The 16,358-nt window shown below is 47.8% G+C and overlaps 1 protein-coding gene across 1 annotated transcript; it reads right to left on the bottom strand.

Moving 5' to 3' along the window:
- Positions 1 to 12,506: 12,506 nt before the first annotated feature.
- LOC147979268 (uncharacterized) lies at positions 12,507 to 14,335 on the bottom strand. The gene is made up of 2 exons (XM_087515121.1): positions 13,409 to 14,335; positions 12,507 to 13,211 (listed from the first exon to the last, which is right to left on the bottom strand). Exons 1-2 carry the CDS (start codon positions 14,333 to 14,335, stop codon positions 12,507 to 12,509), a joined length of 1,632 nt encoding a protein of 543 aa, XP_087371247.1.
- Positions 14,336 to 16,358: the final 2,023 nt, after the last annotated feature.

The following is a 16,358-nucleotide window of genomic DNA, read 5'->3' as shown; positions in this document are numbered from 1 at the left end:
CACCCTCGCGATCAAGACTATTTAAGCTTATAGGTAAGGGAAAGGTATGATGTGGAGCTGCAGCAAGCGGCTAGCATATATGGTGGCTAACATACGCAAATGAGAGCGAGAAGAGAAGGCAAAGCACGGTCGATAAAAGTATGATCAAGAAGTGATCCTAGAACAACCTACGTCAAGCATTACTCCAACACCGTGTTCACTTCCCGGACTCCGCCGGAAAGAGACCATCACGGTTACACACGCGGTTGATGCATTTTAATTAAGATAAACTTTAAGTTTTCTACAATCGGACATTAACAAATTCCCATCTGCCCATAACCGCAGGCACGGCTTTCGAAAGTTCAAATCCCTGCAGGGGTGTCCCAACTTAGCCCATGACAAGCTCTCACGGTCAACGAAGGAATAGACCTCCTCCCGAGACATTCCGATCAGACTCGGTATCCCGGTTCTACAAGACATCCTCGACAATGGTAAAACAAGTCCAGCAAGACCGCTCGATGCACCGACATCCTGATAGGAGCTGCACATATCTCGTTCTCAGGGCAACACCGGATGAACACTACGTACAGCTAAAACCAGTCCTCAAGTTTCCCCGAGGTGGCGCCGCAAGTGGCTCTAGTTTGGACCAACACTTAGACAAGCACTGGCCCGGGGGGTTTAAAATAAAGATGACCCTCAGGATGCGTGACTCCCAAGGGAAAAAGGCTAGGTGGCGAATGGTAAAACCAAGGTTGGGCCTTGCTGGAGGAGTTTTATTGAAAGCGAACTGTCAAGGGGTTCCCATTATTACCCAACCGCGTAAGGAACGCAAAATCCGGGAACATAACACCGATATGACGGAAACTAGGGCGGCAAGAGTGGAACAAAACACCAGGCATAAGGCCGAGCCTTCCACCCTTTACCAAGTATATAGATGCATTAATTAAATAAGGGATATTGTGATATACCAACAAATATATCCATGTTGCAACACGGAACAAGCTCCAATCTTCACCTGCAACTAACAACGCTATAAGAGGGGCTGAGCAAAGCGGTAACATAGCCAAACAACGGTTTGCTAGGACAAGGTGGGTTAGAGGCTTGGCTCAACAATATAGGAGGCATGATAAGCAAGTGGTAGGTATCGCGGCATAGGCATAGCAAAAGAGCGAGCAACTAAGCAAGCAAAGATAGAAGTGATTTTGAGGGTATGGTCATCTTGCCTGAAATCCCGCAAGGAAGAAGAACGAGTCCATGAAGAAGACAAACAGACGTAGTCGAATGGGTCCTCACAAACGCGATGTTATCGGAACCAACCCGAAGAAGCACACACCGGAAAGAAGCACACAACATAGTAAACAACCATCACATAATCATGGCATGATGCACAATCAAGTATGATGCATGTCTGGTTTAAATATGCATGGCATGGCAAAGTGCACAAACAATCCTACAAATTAAGTGGAGATCAATATGGAACGAGTTGCATATTGACGAAACACCACATGACTTATTTAGTTCTCTCTCGGTTATGTACCCAAAAATATTAAATGTTGTTAAGCATGGCAAGAGGTGAGGCATAACAAAACTACACCATCTAAACAATTTAAATGGGGCCAGATATAACAAATAACGAATCCGGTAAATCCCCATATGCATTTAGCAATTTGGTGCAACAACAATTTTTAAACATTTAAATGTTATTATCATGATGCGAATGACATGTGCAAGTTTTATGCAATTTTTTTATTAAGACTTGATAAGAGCATTATGAAGCATTTTTGTCATCGTGGCGGAAACAAAAGGGGTGCCCCGGCGACGATAATGAAACGGTGCCACGACAATGTTCCGGTTCCGGTAACTCGATTGAGATACCGATGCAAAGGAGAAGTGTGCGGATGCGTGCAAAAGATGGTGGGGCGCTCCCGGATTCCGGGTGTCCCACGAGTTGGCGACAAGGAAACGAGTGACAATTTGGACATGGCGCAACACGAGCCTCTCAAACATCGCAAGCATTCATTCACGGACGTCATCTCGAGGTTATACCTTCGAAGCGTGCGTTATCGGAGGGGTTCGAGTACGATGCGGTGTAGGGGAAGTAGGCATTCTCGGATGCCGAGGGAAGTAGTAGTTCATGTCCGTAGATGTTCGGGGTCACGGCATGGAACTTGACATCCACGGGGTCTTCGAGTGTCGACGGTAGTTGTTCTATGCATCAGGCGTCAAGGTACTTGTCGTTCTTAGCGAATCCGAAGACGGCGGTAGTTGTACACACGTTGTCGGGGAACTTGTTAGTCCGGTCTTGGCGACGGTAGTTGTGCACAGATCATAGACGTTCTCGGGTCATCGTTAGAGGAGCTTGGTAGATTTGAATCCCTTCGAGGTTGTCGTGGTACTTGGGGTCTTCGGACTTGCCGGTCTCGACGAAACGAAGGGGTACTTGGCGATCAACGGACGTCGTGGTACTTGGGGGTAGTGGTACTTGACGCATCGTCATGGTACTTGGCAAAATTCTTCGAGAAGATACTTGACTTTCCGGGTATGGTTCTTCGTGTATCGTCCTTGCTGATCCAAAACCAAGCGAGACAAAAGGGCCCCGGGTGGGCAGCAGCAAGGTAGGGCGGTGCGCGAGCAGTGGCAGAAGATGCCGGAAAAACAAACACAGGTATGGGCATGGCCCTAAGCAGAAGAGGCTGCGATGGTTATGCTCAGAGTAGGAGCATCTCGATGCCGGCAGCTCGATGCAGAGCAGGCGAAGCAGAGTCGCTGCTGCCGAGCAGTTGCTGATAGCCAAGCAGCGGTCTGGAGGCGGGGAAGCAGGAGCAAGGTGGCTTGTCGGCGCGAGGTAAGGCAGCGACGCAGGCGAGGAGTCCCAGCGGCGGAGCTCCATGGGAGGCGCAGTCATGCACTGCTGCTGGAGCTTCTCATGCAGAGGGGAAGCCGGCGGTGTCTAGGCACCGGGGAACCACAGCGAGGAGGAGAAAAGAGCAGGGGCGCGCGACTGGGGAAGGCAGGCAGTGGCGGCTTGCTTCGACGCGGGGAAGGTAAGGAAGAAGGGCGCGACGCTCGAGCACTGCGGGCGCGCGACGACAACAACAACGCCATTGCCGGTGATGTCCCATGGTCCCACGTAGGGGAGGCGGAGCAGAGGAACGGAGTGGCCGGCCGCTCGAGTTGCACGCTCCTTCTCTCTCTCTGGCGGCGGAACGAGGAAGAGAGGGATCGGGACGAGGGAGAGATCGAGAGGAGTGTGTCGAGGGGATCAGGATCGAGGAGATGGTGGAGTCGGGCTGCGGGTTTCCCTCTGGCGGTGCGAGGGGAGAGATGGAGTGAAAGGGAAATGGGCTAGGGTTAGCGCTAGGGTTGGTGGGCCGATGGGCCTAAGTGGCCGGCTAGGCTGGGCCTAGGAAGGCCAGCCCAAAGGAAAGGAGAACAGCCAGGACCTGCTGGGCTGCCTCTCCTACTCTTCCCTCTTAACCAAAAAGAGAAAAATACAAATAGATAGAAGGGAAAAAAAAGAAAGAGAGGGTATGGATGGAATTTGGGCATGGAAGTTAAATTCCTGGACTCACAAGAATGATCTTGATCCAAGAAAAATATAAATGGGCATGTGTACAAAGTTTGGATTGGAACTCGTTTGAATTAAATTCAAATGAGTTCGAAAAAGAAGTGGGCGTTAGAAAGGTCCCAAAATGTTGAGATTTTTGGTAGACCTCCGGAAAAAGATAAAAGAATTTATGGGCGAAGTTTGAGGAGCAAACTCGAAGCAGAAAAGACATGTGATTATTTGCAAGTGTGTTCATGGGTGATTCCGAAAATGGAATATTCAATATAGCTCCCTAATATCGGGAGGATATGTTATAAAGAGAATCACCATGTGAATTCCCTCAATTTAAATGGATCAAAGATCCATGCCATTTATTTAGTTGAGTTAAGAAAAGAAATGACATGATGCAAAGATGAAAACGATGAACCAAACAAATCACAGACGAAACCCGGAAACCCTGGAAGGCATCTGCAGCTCCGGTCTTGGGGCGTCACAACACTCCACCACTACGAGAGGATCTCGTCCCGAGATCTAGGATGGCACCGGAGGGAAAAAGAAGAGGAAGAGAAGAGGTAAAACTAAGTTGCTTCTTTGACAAACGAGTGAGACCAAAGAACCTTGAAAATGTTAAGCCATTTCGAGAAAAGAATGCAACGGAGTTGAATGAAGTTGAAAACACTCCGTTAGAAAAGAGGAACAAGGGAGAACAACTTCGGGCAGCACTCCGATTGAAAAGAAAAGGAATTGAATAAGAACTTGGCAAGATGAGAAGATACTTGATGAAATCACAACACACTGCCTCTGGAACTATTGAATGAATGGAACAAGGGGTAAGAAGGTTCTCAGACAGCACCCTGGTTTAAAAGAGATGAAAAACTTGATAAAATGAAAGAGCTTGAGAAAAGGGACACAATACTTCGGTTAAAAGGATAAGCACGATCAAAACATGGTCCTGACAATCCGAGAAGATGGGTTGAGGAGAGCAACATCACAATGCCTCCGGACGGAAGAATAGAAGATAGATAATTGCCATAGGAGAATTGAGAAGAAAATGCCAACTTCTGCCACAAAAGAGCTTGAAGAGGCATCTTTAGGGGAAGGGTCGAACGGAATTGTTGGAAAAAAACCAACAACGAAAAGAATAAGCTTGAAGTGGGCTTATAGAAGGCATGTCAACATTATGAGGTGACAACTTGCCACTCACGGAAAAGATTGGATTGATAACAACGAGGAGACGAGAAACTTATTTCACCGGGAGAATAAATGAAGAACTTGGATCATTTATGAGCACCACAATTAGCAATGATCCTTAGGGAAAGCTTAAGGTGAAATATAGCTCAAGATAACTCCAATGAAGAGATTAATGAATTGGAAAGGATGTGTTGAGCGAAGAGAAAATGATGGATTTAGATATGTCACTCTTGAAAACCGTGTGATCCATGAAACACGAAGGGAAATTATCAACAATGACATAACACCACCTCAAAAGATATGCATGAAAGAATTGCACTCCGGATTGCAAGATGGAGAATGCTTGAGCTCCTCTGAAAATAATCTCAATGAAAACTTCGAGAAGGAATTAAATCCTTTATGAACCCTCATGTAGAGCCTCCATGAAGAACTCTGGTTAAAAGAATGATCACAAAGAAGTGAAGGATGAAAAGAATAAGGTTGAAGCCTTGCAATGATTAGATGAAGCTTGCGATGAGATAAATGAGAGATCTTGAAACTCCGGGAAAAGAAAAGGCTGAACACAATTGGAATCAAGAAGTTGATGCACCTCCGGAATAAGGAATTAATCACTTGGATGAACAAGAATAAGAATTACATTATGCTTATCCTTCACCAATTCAAATTGATGACAACCAATGGAATTGGCATACTACTTATTCTCGTAGAAAGGATTAAGATAGATAATGCGCAAACTTGAAGAGGCCTTCGATGATCCACCGGTAGGATTTGAAAGAACGGAAGTATGATAACGTAAGAAGAGGAATCTTGAACAAACCACCGTAAGAATTAAAATGAACGAAGAAAAGATAAAGAAACACCGGGAAGAATTATAAAATGAACAGAGATTGAGAGGATTTAGAAACATGAGAACGAAGAGATCACGAGCCGATTAAAGATCACTAGAATGAAGGACCGGTAAAATAGGAGAATGATAACTGACAACTGAGAATGAATAAACCTGAATTGATGGACTCCGGATAACAAACTGAGAAGACTCTTGAATTGCTTCGGATAGGTGAAAAGAATACTCACGATCAAAACAATTATGAGAGGATGGCAACAAGCTAGCATCACGAGTCTCTGAGAGAACGGATAAGATATGGAGGAAAAACTCTTCTTCGGTCTTCAAATGTTGAGAATGACGACGAGAAACACCACCAAGAATTATTTAGACACTCCGGAAGAATCAAAACGAAGAGGTTGAGCCAACGATGAAAAGAATTTGAAAGATCTTGGAGAAATACATTTGACTGATGATAATTCATTCTTACGTCAAACTTTGAAAAGAAATTTGAGGATATCTCCGGGAAATAAGAAGAGTCAGGTAAGATCCTGGGAATAGACCTGTGGGTTAGGGCCCACTGAAAAGAAAACACCGTTGAAAAGATTTAAAAGAGAGGTTGCACCGGTTGAATTAAAAGGCTTGAATGAGATAACAACCTCGAAATAGTTTGAACGGATGCAAAGTGAAAACACAAATCTTCGAAATATCTTCAGCACTCCGGAACAAATGGATAGTGAGAGGAGAATGAATATGAGGTGCACCGGCATGAGAAGGTATTTGAAACGATGAAAAAGGATATGATCAACACCAAAGCTTGATTTGAATCCACCGGAGAAGAAAACGAGTGAAGAGAGACGAACTTGAAGCTTCGTTAGCATCTTCTGAGAATCAACGGATAAGAACATTGACGAAAAAGAATGGAGAGATTTCCCATCAATAAAAGGATACTTGAATAAGAAATCTGAGTCGTTGACGAAAAAGGGTGGGAGGGAGGGAAAACAAAGGCAACTTGGAGACGGATGAAACAAACACCGTTGAGAAGAACTGATACTTGATCTTGCGGTTGTTGAAATGATCGGATCCACTTGAAGAGAAACACGCCGGTGAAAAGAAATTGAAATGACAAACTCGATGATCGAGAAGGATTAGTATTCACATCGAAGTATGAGAACACCGCTTAGGAAAGGTATGGGATCAACATTTGACTTTGAAGCAACTCGAATACCACAACTCAAAACACAACAAAGGATTGGCTTTCAAAATAAGCCGGAACAAACATATGATAGAGATTTCGTCCGAAGTTTTCGTGGTGGGGCCTACACGGGCTCGATCGTACGGCACCATCATGTACAAGGCAGTGCACATGACATACGAAGCATCCCCGAGTCGGCATAGCCAAAGACTCTTTAAGACACAACGAGACCACTGTAAAACCAACCGTGAATAGGTGGACCACTAGACGTCGAACCCCAATTTCATATCATACATCTGTCGGAAAGATATCCAAAGAGCTACTTGAATTCCCACTTATAAACTCCCGAAACTTTCCGGTTATGCAATCAGGTGTTGGGGATACAGGGGAAGCATAATATCTCACCCAAAACTAGCAAATCCTACATCCAGCTGTATCCATCCTTCAACACATAACCAAGAAACCTTCGGAAATCATCTACCTCAACCTTCGAAAAGCATCTGTTATACAAGTTATGGCAATACTCCCGCCCCAGTACTGGGTGGCGTCGAGGTTATCTCACCAACAACTGCATAAAAGAGATTTTCGATGTCGGCAAAACTAAACTCAGGTATTCCAGAACTGCAACGATAAAATTGTGACGACAACACCTCGGAGCTCAACTCCCCGGGACACTGCCACAACCCCTAAAGACAGGAGGCACCAAGAACAATGTTCTCGTCACAAAACCATCGGAACGATTCCAAGATACCCGCGTGATCCTAATTTTTTTTTGTGAAATTTGAGAAGAGAAGAGTCAAAACTCTACGTCAGGATGCCTTACCAGAGCGATGAGGAGACTGGGGAGTAAAAAGAATTCCTAAACTCTCCGATATATAATCCCTAAATGACTCAAAACATTTTTCTAGACTCAACAACGGCTGCTAATAACGATCAAGCAGTGGGGGCTCCTAAGGTCGGGGAAGGCTCTGATACCAACTTGTAATGCCCTCGATGCGGCTATATCTCCCATGTGTCGAAGCACGACTTAGAGGCATAACCGCATTGAAAGCAATGTCACAAGTGAGGTAATCTTCACACAACCCATGTAATACATAAGGGAAAGAGATACATAGTTGGCTTACAATCGCCACTTCACACAATTACATGAATAAAGCATTACAACATCCAAATACAACCAAGGTCCGACTACGAAACCAAAATAAAAGAAGAACCCCAAATGCGACAAGGTCCCCGATCGACCCCAACTGGGCTCCACTACTGATCGACTGAAACGAAACAACACAAAGGACAAGATCTTCATCGAGCTCCTCCTGAGCTCAGTTGTGTCATCGGCACGGTTCAACGGCACCTGCAAGCTGGTTTTGGAAGTATCTGTGAGTCACGGGGACTCAGCAATCTCACACCCTCGCGATCAAGACTATTTAAGCTTATAGGTAAGGCAAAGGTATGATGTGGAGCTGCAGTAAGCGACTAGCATATATGGTGGCTAACATACGCAAATGAGAGCGAGAAGAGAAGGCAAAGCACGATCGATAAAAGTATGATCAAGAAGTGATCCTAGAACAACCTACGTCAAGCATTACTCCAACACCGTGTTCACTTCCCGGACTCCGCCGGAAAGAGACCATCACGGTTACACACGCGGTTGATGCATTTTAATTAAGATAAACGTTAAGTTTTCTACAATCGGACATTAACAAATTCCCATCTGCCCATGACCGCGGGCACGGCTTTCGAAAGTTCAAATCCCTGCAGGGGTGTCCCAACTTAGCCCATGACAAGCTCTCACGGTCAACGAAGGAATAGACCTCCTCCCGAGACATTCCGGTCAGACTCGGTATCTCGGTTCTACAAGACATCTTCGACAATGGTAAAACAAGTCCAGCAAGACCGCCCGATGCGCCGACATCCTGATAGGAGCTGCACATATCTCGTTCTCAGGGAAACACCGGATGAACACTACGTACAGCTAAAACCAGCCCTCAAGTTTCCCCGAGGTGGCGCCACAAGTGGCTCTAGTTTGGACCAACACTTAGACAAGCACTGGCCCGGGGGGTTTAAAATAAAGATGACCCTCGGGATGTGCGACTCCCAAGGGAAAAAGGCTAGGTGGCGAATGGTAAAACCAAGGTTGGGCCTTGCTGGAGGAGTTTTATTCAAAGCGAACTGTCATGGGGTTCCCATTATTACCCAACCGCGTAAGGAACACAAAATCCGGGAACATAACACCGATATGACGGAAACTAGGGCGGTAAGAGTGGAACAAAACACCAGGCATAAGGCCGAGCCTTCCACCCTTTACCAAGTATATAGATGCATTAATTAAATAAGGGATATTGTGATATCCCAACAAAATATATCCATGTTCCAACACGGAACAAGCTCCAATCTTCACCTGCAACTAACAACGCTATAAGAGGGGCTGAGCATAGCGGTAACATAGCCAAACAACGGTTTGCTAGGACAAGGTGGGTTAGAGGCTTGGCTCAACAATATAGGAGGCATGATAAGCAAGTGGTAGGTATCGCGGCATAGGCATAGCAAAAGAGCGAGCAACTAAGCAAGCAAAGATAGAAGTGATTTCGAGGGTATGGTCATCTTGCCTGAAATCCCACAAGGAAGAAGAACGAGTCCATGAAGAAGACAAACGGACAAAGTCGAACGGGTCCTCACAAACGCGACGTTATCGGAACCAACCCGAACAAGCACACACCGGAAAGAAGCACACAACATAGTAAACAACCATCACATAATCATGGCATGATGCACAATCAAGTATGATGCATGTCCGGTTTAAATATGCATGGCATGGCAAAGTGCACAAACAATCCTACAAATTAAGTGGAGATCAATATGGAACGAGTTGCATATTGACGAAACACCACATGACTTATTTAGTTCTCTCTCGGTTATGTACCCAACAATATTAAATGTTGTTAACCATGGCAAGAGGTGATGCATAACAAAACTACACCATCTAAACAATTTAAATGGGGCCGGATATAACAAATAACAAATCCAGTAAATCCCCATATGCATTTAGCTATTTGGTGCAACAACAAGTTTTAAACATTTAAATGTTATTATCATGATGCGAATGACATGTGCAAGTTTTATGCAATTTTTTTATTAAGACTTGATAAGAGCATTATGAAGCATTTTTGTCATCATGGCGGAAACAAAAGGGGTGCCCCAGCGACGATAATGAAACGGTGCCACGGCAGTGTTCCGGTTCCGGTAACTCGATTGAGATACCGATGCAAAGGAGAAGTGTGCGGATGCGTGCAAAAGATGGTGGGGCGCTCCCAGATTCCGGGTGTCCCACGAGTTGGCGACAAGGAAACGAGTGATAATTTGGACACGGCGCAACACGAGCCTCTCAAACATCGCAAGCATTCATTCACGGACGTCGTCTCGAGGTTATACCTTCGAAGCATGCGTTATCGGAGGGGTTTGAGTACGATGCGGTGTAGGGGAAGTAGGCATTCTCGGGATGCCGAGGGAAGTAGTGGTTCGTGTCCGTAGATGTTCGGGGTCAAGGCATGGAACTTGACATCCACGGGGTCTTCGAGTGTCGACGGTAGTTGTTCTATGCATCAGGCGTCAAGGTACTTGTCGTTCTTAGAGAATCCGAAGACGGCGGTAGTTGTACACACGTTGTCGGGGAATTTGTCAGTCCGGTCTTGGAGACGGTAGTTGTGCACGGATCATAGACGTTCTCGGGTCATCGTTAGAGGAGCTTGGCAGATTTGAATCCCTTCGAGGTTGTCGTGGTACTTGGGGTCTTCGGACTTGCCGGTCTCGACGAAACGAAGGGGTACTTGGCGATCAACGGACGTCGTGGTACTTGGGGGTAGTGGTACTTGACACATCGTCATGGTACTTGGCAAAATTCTTCGAGAAGATACTTGACTTTCCGGGTATGGTTCTTCGCGTATCGTCCTTGATGATACAAAACCAAGCGAGACAAAAGGGCCCCGGGTGGGCAGTAGCAAGGTAGGGCGGTGCGCGAGCAGCGGCAGAAGATGCCGGAAAAACAAACACAGGTATGGGCATGGCCCTAAGCAGAAGAGGCTGCGATGGTTATGCTCGGAGTAGGAGCATCTCGATGCCGGCAGCTCGATGCAGAGCAGGCGAAGCAGGGTCGCTGCTGCCGAGCAGCTGCTGACAGCCAAGCAGCGGTCTGGAGGCGGGGAAGCAGGAGCAAGGCTCGGCGCGAGGTAAGGCAGCGATGCAGGCGAGGAGTCCCAGCGGCGGAGCTCCATGGGAGGCGCGGTCATGCACTACTACTGGAGCTTCTCATGCAGAGGGGAAGCCGGCGGTGTCTAGGCACTGGGGAACCACAGCGAGGAGGAGAAAAGAGCAGGGGCGCGCGACTGGGGAAGGCAGGCGGTGGCGGCTTGCTTCGACGCCGGGAAGGTAAGGAAGAAGGGCGTGACGCTCGAGCACTGCGGGCGCGCGACGACAACAACAACGCCATTGCCAGCGACGTCCCATGGTCCCACGCAGGGGAGGCTGAGCAGAGGAACGGAGTGGCCGGCCGCTCGAGTTGCACGCTCCTTCTCTCTCTCTGGCGGCGGAACGAGGAAGAGAGGGATCGGGACGAGGGAGAGATCGAGAGGAGTGGGTCGAGGGGATCAGGATCGAGGAGATGGTGGAGTCGGGCTGCGGGTCTCCTTCTGGCGGTGCGAGGGGAGAGATGGAGTGAAAGGTAAATGGGCTAGGGTTAGCGCTAGGGTTGGTGGGCCGATGGGCCTAAGTGGCCGGCTAGGCTGGGCCTAGGAAGGCCGGCCCAAAGGAAAGGAGAACAGCCATGACCTGCTGGGCTGCCTCTCCTACTCTTCCCTCTTAACCAAAAAGAGAAAAATACAAATAGATAGAAGGGAAAAAAAGAAAGAGAGGGTATGGATGGAATTTGGGCATGGAAGTTAAATTCCTGGACTCACAAGAATGATCTTGATCCAAGAAAAATATAAATGGGCATGTGTACAAAGTTTGGATTGGAACTCGTTTGAATTAAATTCAAATGAGTTCGAAAAAGAAGTGGGCGTTAGAAAGGTCCCAAAATGTTGAGATTTTTGGTAGACCTCCGGAAAAAGATAAAAGAATTTATGGGCGAAGTTTGAGGAGCAAACTCGAAGCAGAAAAGATGTGATTATTTGCAAGTGTGCTCATGGGTGATTCCGAAAATGGAATATTCAATATAGCTCCCTAATATCGGGAGGATATGTTATAAAGAGAATCACCATGTGAATTCCCTCGATTTGAATGGATCAAAGATCCATGCCATTTATTTAGTTGAGTTAAGAAAAGAAATGACATGATGCAAAGATGAAGACGATGAACCAAACAAATCATAGACGAAACCCGGAAACCCTGGAAGGCATCTGCAGCTCCGGTCTTGGGGCGTCACAGATGCCCATGGATTTTTGGTAGTTTATCCTCAGGCCTGAAGCCTCACCAAACACCTGTAACACCATCCTAACGAACGTGAGGTCCAGCGCCAGGGGCTTTATGAACATGACTACATCGTCTGCATAGATTGACACTGATTGGTGAGCAACGATGCCCGGAAACTTGCTGATGATGCCAAGGTTGGCAGCCTTGATCATGATGCACGATAACACATCCATGGCAATAACAAATAACAGGGGCGAGACCGGATCCCCCTGCCTGAGGCCCTTGGCGTGGGTGAAGCTTTTGCCGGGGACCCCGTTAACGATCACCTTAGTGGAGGCGGTCCGCATGAGAATAGCGATCCACCCACATCACTTCTGACCAAAACCTTTGCACCTCATAATATCCAACAGGAACAACCAGTTGAGGGAGTCAAAAGCCCTAGTAATATCCAACTTCAGGAAAACACTGGCCTCCTTGCGATAATGCAACTTCCTGGCCACTTGCCTCACAAGGAGGAAGTTGTCGCGTAAATGCCTCCCATAGATGAAAGCCGATTGATTGGCCGTGACGATTTCTTTCATTCTTCTTCTGGCTCTATTGGCAAGCAATTTGGCGAAGATCTTAGCCACGCTGTGCGGGAGGCTAATGGGCCGGAAGTCTCCTACCTCCTCTGCATCCGGCTTCTTCGGAATGAGGACAATGTGGGCTCGATTAAGCTTGCCGAAACCAAGCCCGTCACCAACATAAAGCTTATGGAACACCACCATGATCTCGTGCTTGATGATCGGCCACACCTTCTGATAAAAAGCGGCAGTGAACCCGTCCGGGCCTGGCGCCCGCTCCGGGTGCATCTCCTTGATCGTGCTCCAAACTTCCTCTTCAGTGAAGATATCATCCAGTTCCGAGAGATCGAGCTCGACCGGGTCTAGAAATCCAAGATCAATGTCGGCTTCTCGAGAAAAAGCATGACCCAACAGCTGCTCATAGGTCTCTATGAAGATCTCCTCCTTCCTCTCTTGTTGCGAGACCAACTCGCCGTTGTGCCTTATGTGGGGGATGAAGTTTTTGTTCTTCTGCCGTTAGCCACTGCTTGGAAAAGCTTGGTGTTCGCATCCCCCTCGTGGATCCATCTCAAGCAAGAGCGCTGCCTTTCAATGGTGCGCTGAAGAGAGGCTAGTCCCAAGAGTGCATGCTTAAGAGTTCTCCTCAGCCACCTCTCCCTCATATCCAAATGACGAGCATCCATTGCTTTGTCCAACCTCAGGATTACGTAATCGGCGATCGCCATATGAATTTTGATGTTGCCAGTCTTCCGTTGGCCCCAGGCTTGAAGGGCAGAAGCTGTGTTCCTAAGCAACACATTGAGTCTCTTGAATGGGTCAACGACATCATCCTCACAAACCCAGGCGTCTTTGACCGCTTGCTCGAATCCTTCCAACCGAGCCCAAAAAATCTCAAACCAGAACCTGCGCTTCAGGCAGAATGGGGCAGAGGTGGACAAGTGAAGCGGTGCATTATCCGAGATGTTCGAAGATAGGGCTTGGAGCAACACATCGGGAAAGTTGAGGTCCCAATCTACCGAGACAAGGACCCGGTCGATCTTCATCATCACTACCTGATCTCTTTCATTAGACCAAGTGAAACGCCTACCGTGCATGTATAACTCCTTAAGCTCATTGTTGTCCAAAAATGTCTTGAACTTTCTCATCATGCTCCTGTTGAGGTTTGGATTGCTCTTCTCGTTAGTGCGAAGGATCATGTTGAAGTCACCAAGCACCATCCATGGCCCCGGGGACACATCCCTACGATGTTGGAGCTCCACAAGAAACTGTGTCTTGAGCTCGTCCCCTTGGGGGCCGTAAACCACCGAAAGCCACCACTCCGAGCCATCTATGCTATGAACCAAGCCGGAGAGGAAATTGGTGTCGTGAGTGATGCTATTGATCACTAAATACGCGCTGCTCCATCCCAAGAGGATTCCACCCCTAGTCTCCAACGCAGGTAAATAGGAAAAACCATCAAACGATGTTCCAATGCATTGCATCACTAAATACGGGTCAAATACATCAATCTTCGTCTCTTGAAGACAAACAAGGTTCACCTTAGCCTCGACTACAAACTCCCGGACATCATTTCTCTTGGCGGGGTTGTTGAGCCCCCTCATGTTCCAGCACAACACCTGAGGGTTCCAATCCATGGAAGCGGAAGGAACACCCGAACCCCCTCCAAACGAGGAAGATCATGCCGCGCTCAACACCTCCACACCGCCAGAGCTCATATCCGGAGCCAGTGGCACCTCTTTGCCAAAGAGCGTAGCGATCACCCTCATGTGTTGCTCCCTCAGAGGGGAGTCAAAGATCTCGGCTAACTCGGAGATGGTATCTTCGTTGCCTTACAGATCCTCCGGAACCAAACCGAGAGCTCGCATGAGCACATTCTCGGCCTGCGTGGCCTTGGACTTGAAATCCTGTGCCCTCTTGGCGCTTCTCGTGGCCCTGCACAGGGTGAAAGGCTCGGCTTCAGACCTGAGAGATGACTGAACCTCCAATAGGAGAGGTGGCACAAGCTTCCTGGACAACGTTTTTCAAAACCATTTCAGTTTTCCATAAGCGATCACCTCCTGTGGTGTCATCCCCTCATCGTGACCTTGAATCCGTTGTTGCATGTCCTGCTGCACGTTAGAATTGCCCAGCACGAGCGCGCGGTCCTCAGGAGCCGCCATGTGTGGCCTCACATCCTCAAAGACCGGGGGATCATCGCCAATCATTTGTGGGCCCTCCATCTGCAACGGGATCTCCACAGTGCCATGCAACTCGTTGCAATGACCAACTAGCATTGCCGGATGTAATAGCTCGGCATCCGAGGCTTCCACACTCGGTCCCACCTCCACCAGCACAGGCGCACACCCCACCACCAAATCAAGCATCGGGCCCGCCACCACCTCAACCAGGGCCACAGGGGGCGCAAGCACCAAGGGAGTGGGGGTAGACGTCGGGTTTGTCTGTACGTGCGTCTCGGGCGGCACCAAAGAGCAATCCGACCGAGCGGTCTCCAACCGAGGAGCCACCCTCTTGGGGCCCACTAACAGCCGCGAAGGCGATCCGCGGTGATGCGACACAATTTGACCCACCAGACTGCCGATGCCCGAGCCAATCACGCAGGGCCCACCCGCCTGGTGCGATCCAATGGGCACCCGATCCTGAGCCGCGACCGGCACCAAGCTCCTCGAATCTTCCACCAACTCCCTCTAGATGAATGAATGGCCACCAGCTGGCAGCGCTGGAGAGGTCGTATCATTCTCAGGATCACTAACCACCACCCATGGAACCGGGGACGAGCCGTTGGCGCCCACCTGATTAGAAATCCCAGCACCTGGGCTAGCTGTCGCCACCACCCGTCCAGCCGTGCCTCCGAGGCGGTCAAAAGCAGACAGGCGTGAGGTCAGCCTATCCTAAACCAGAAGCGCTGGCCCACCTGCCGGGCCCGCGAGCTGCACCAGATCCAATGGGGGAAGCTGCCAAGGCACCGACGCCCGGTCGTCATTCCCTATGCCTCACTCATAGGTTCTATAAAGTATGCTACGCTGTTTACCAATCCTATTGTATACCTTAGCATGAATCTAGCAAGGGCGTACAATAGTGATCTAGGAGTAGATCACTGGACAACGGTCAAAATTATCCTTAGAGGACTAAGCAAATATTTCTCGGTTATGGAGGTGATAAAAAGAGTTCGTCGTAAAGAGTTACGTCGATGCAAGCTTTTTACATCGATCTAGATGACTCTAAGTCTCGATCTGGATACATATTGAAAGTGGGAGCAATTAGCTAGAATAGCTACGTGAGAGCATTATAGACATAGAAATTTGCAAAATACATACGGATCTGAATGTGGCAGACCCGTTGACTAAATTTCTCTCACAAGTAAAACATGATCACTCTTTGGGTGTTAATCACATAGCGATGTGAACTAGATTATTGAATGTAGTAAACCCTTTGGGTGTTAGTCACCTGGATATGTGAACTAATCACATAAATATGTGAATTATTGCTGTTAAATCACATGACGATGTGAACTAGATTATTGACTCTAGTGCAAGTGGGAGACTGAAGGAAATATGCCCTAGAGGCAATAATAATGTTATTATTTATTTCCTTATATCATGATAAATGTTTATTATTCATGCTAGAATTGTATTAACCGGAAACATGATACATGTGTGA

Source organism: Triticum urartu, chromosome 3A (genome assembly GCF_056163025.1).
Source record: "Triticum urartu cultivar PI428250 chromosome 3A, HENAU_Tu73, whole genome shotgun sequence".
Taxonomy (NCBI): Eukaryota; Viridiplantae; Streptophyta; class Magnoliopsida; order Poales; family Poaceae; genus Triticum; species Triticum urartu.
This window is presented reverse-complemented; position numbering and strand designations above follow the sequence as displayed.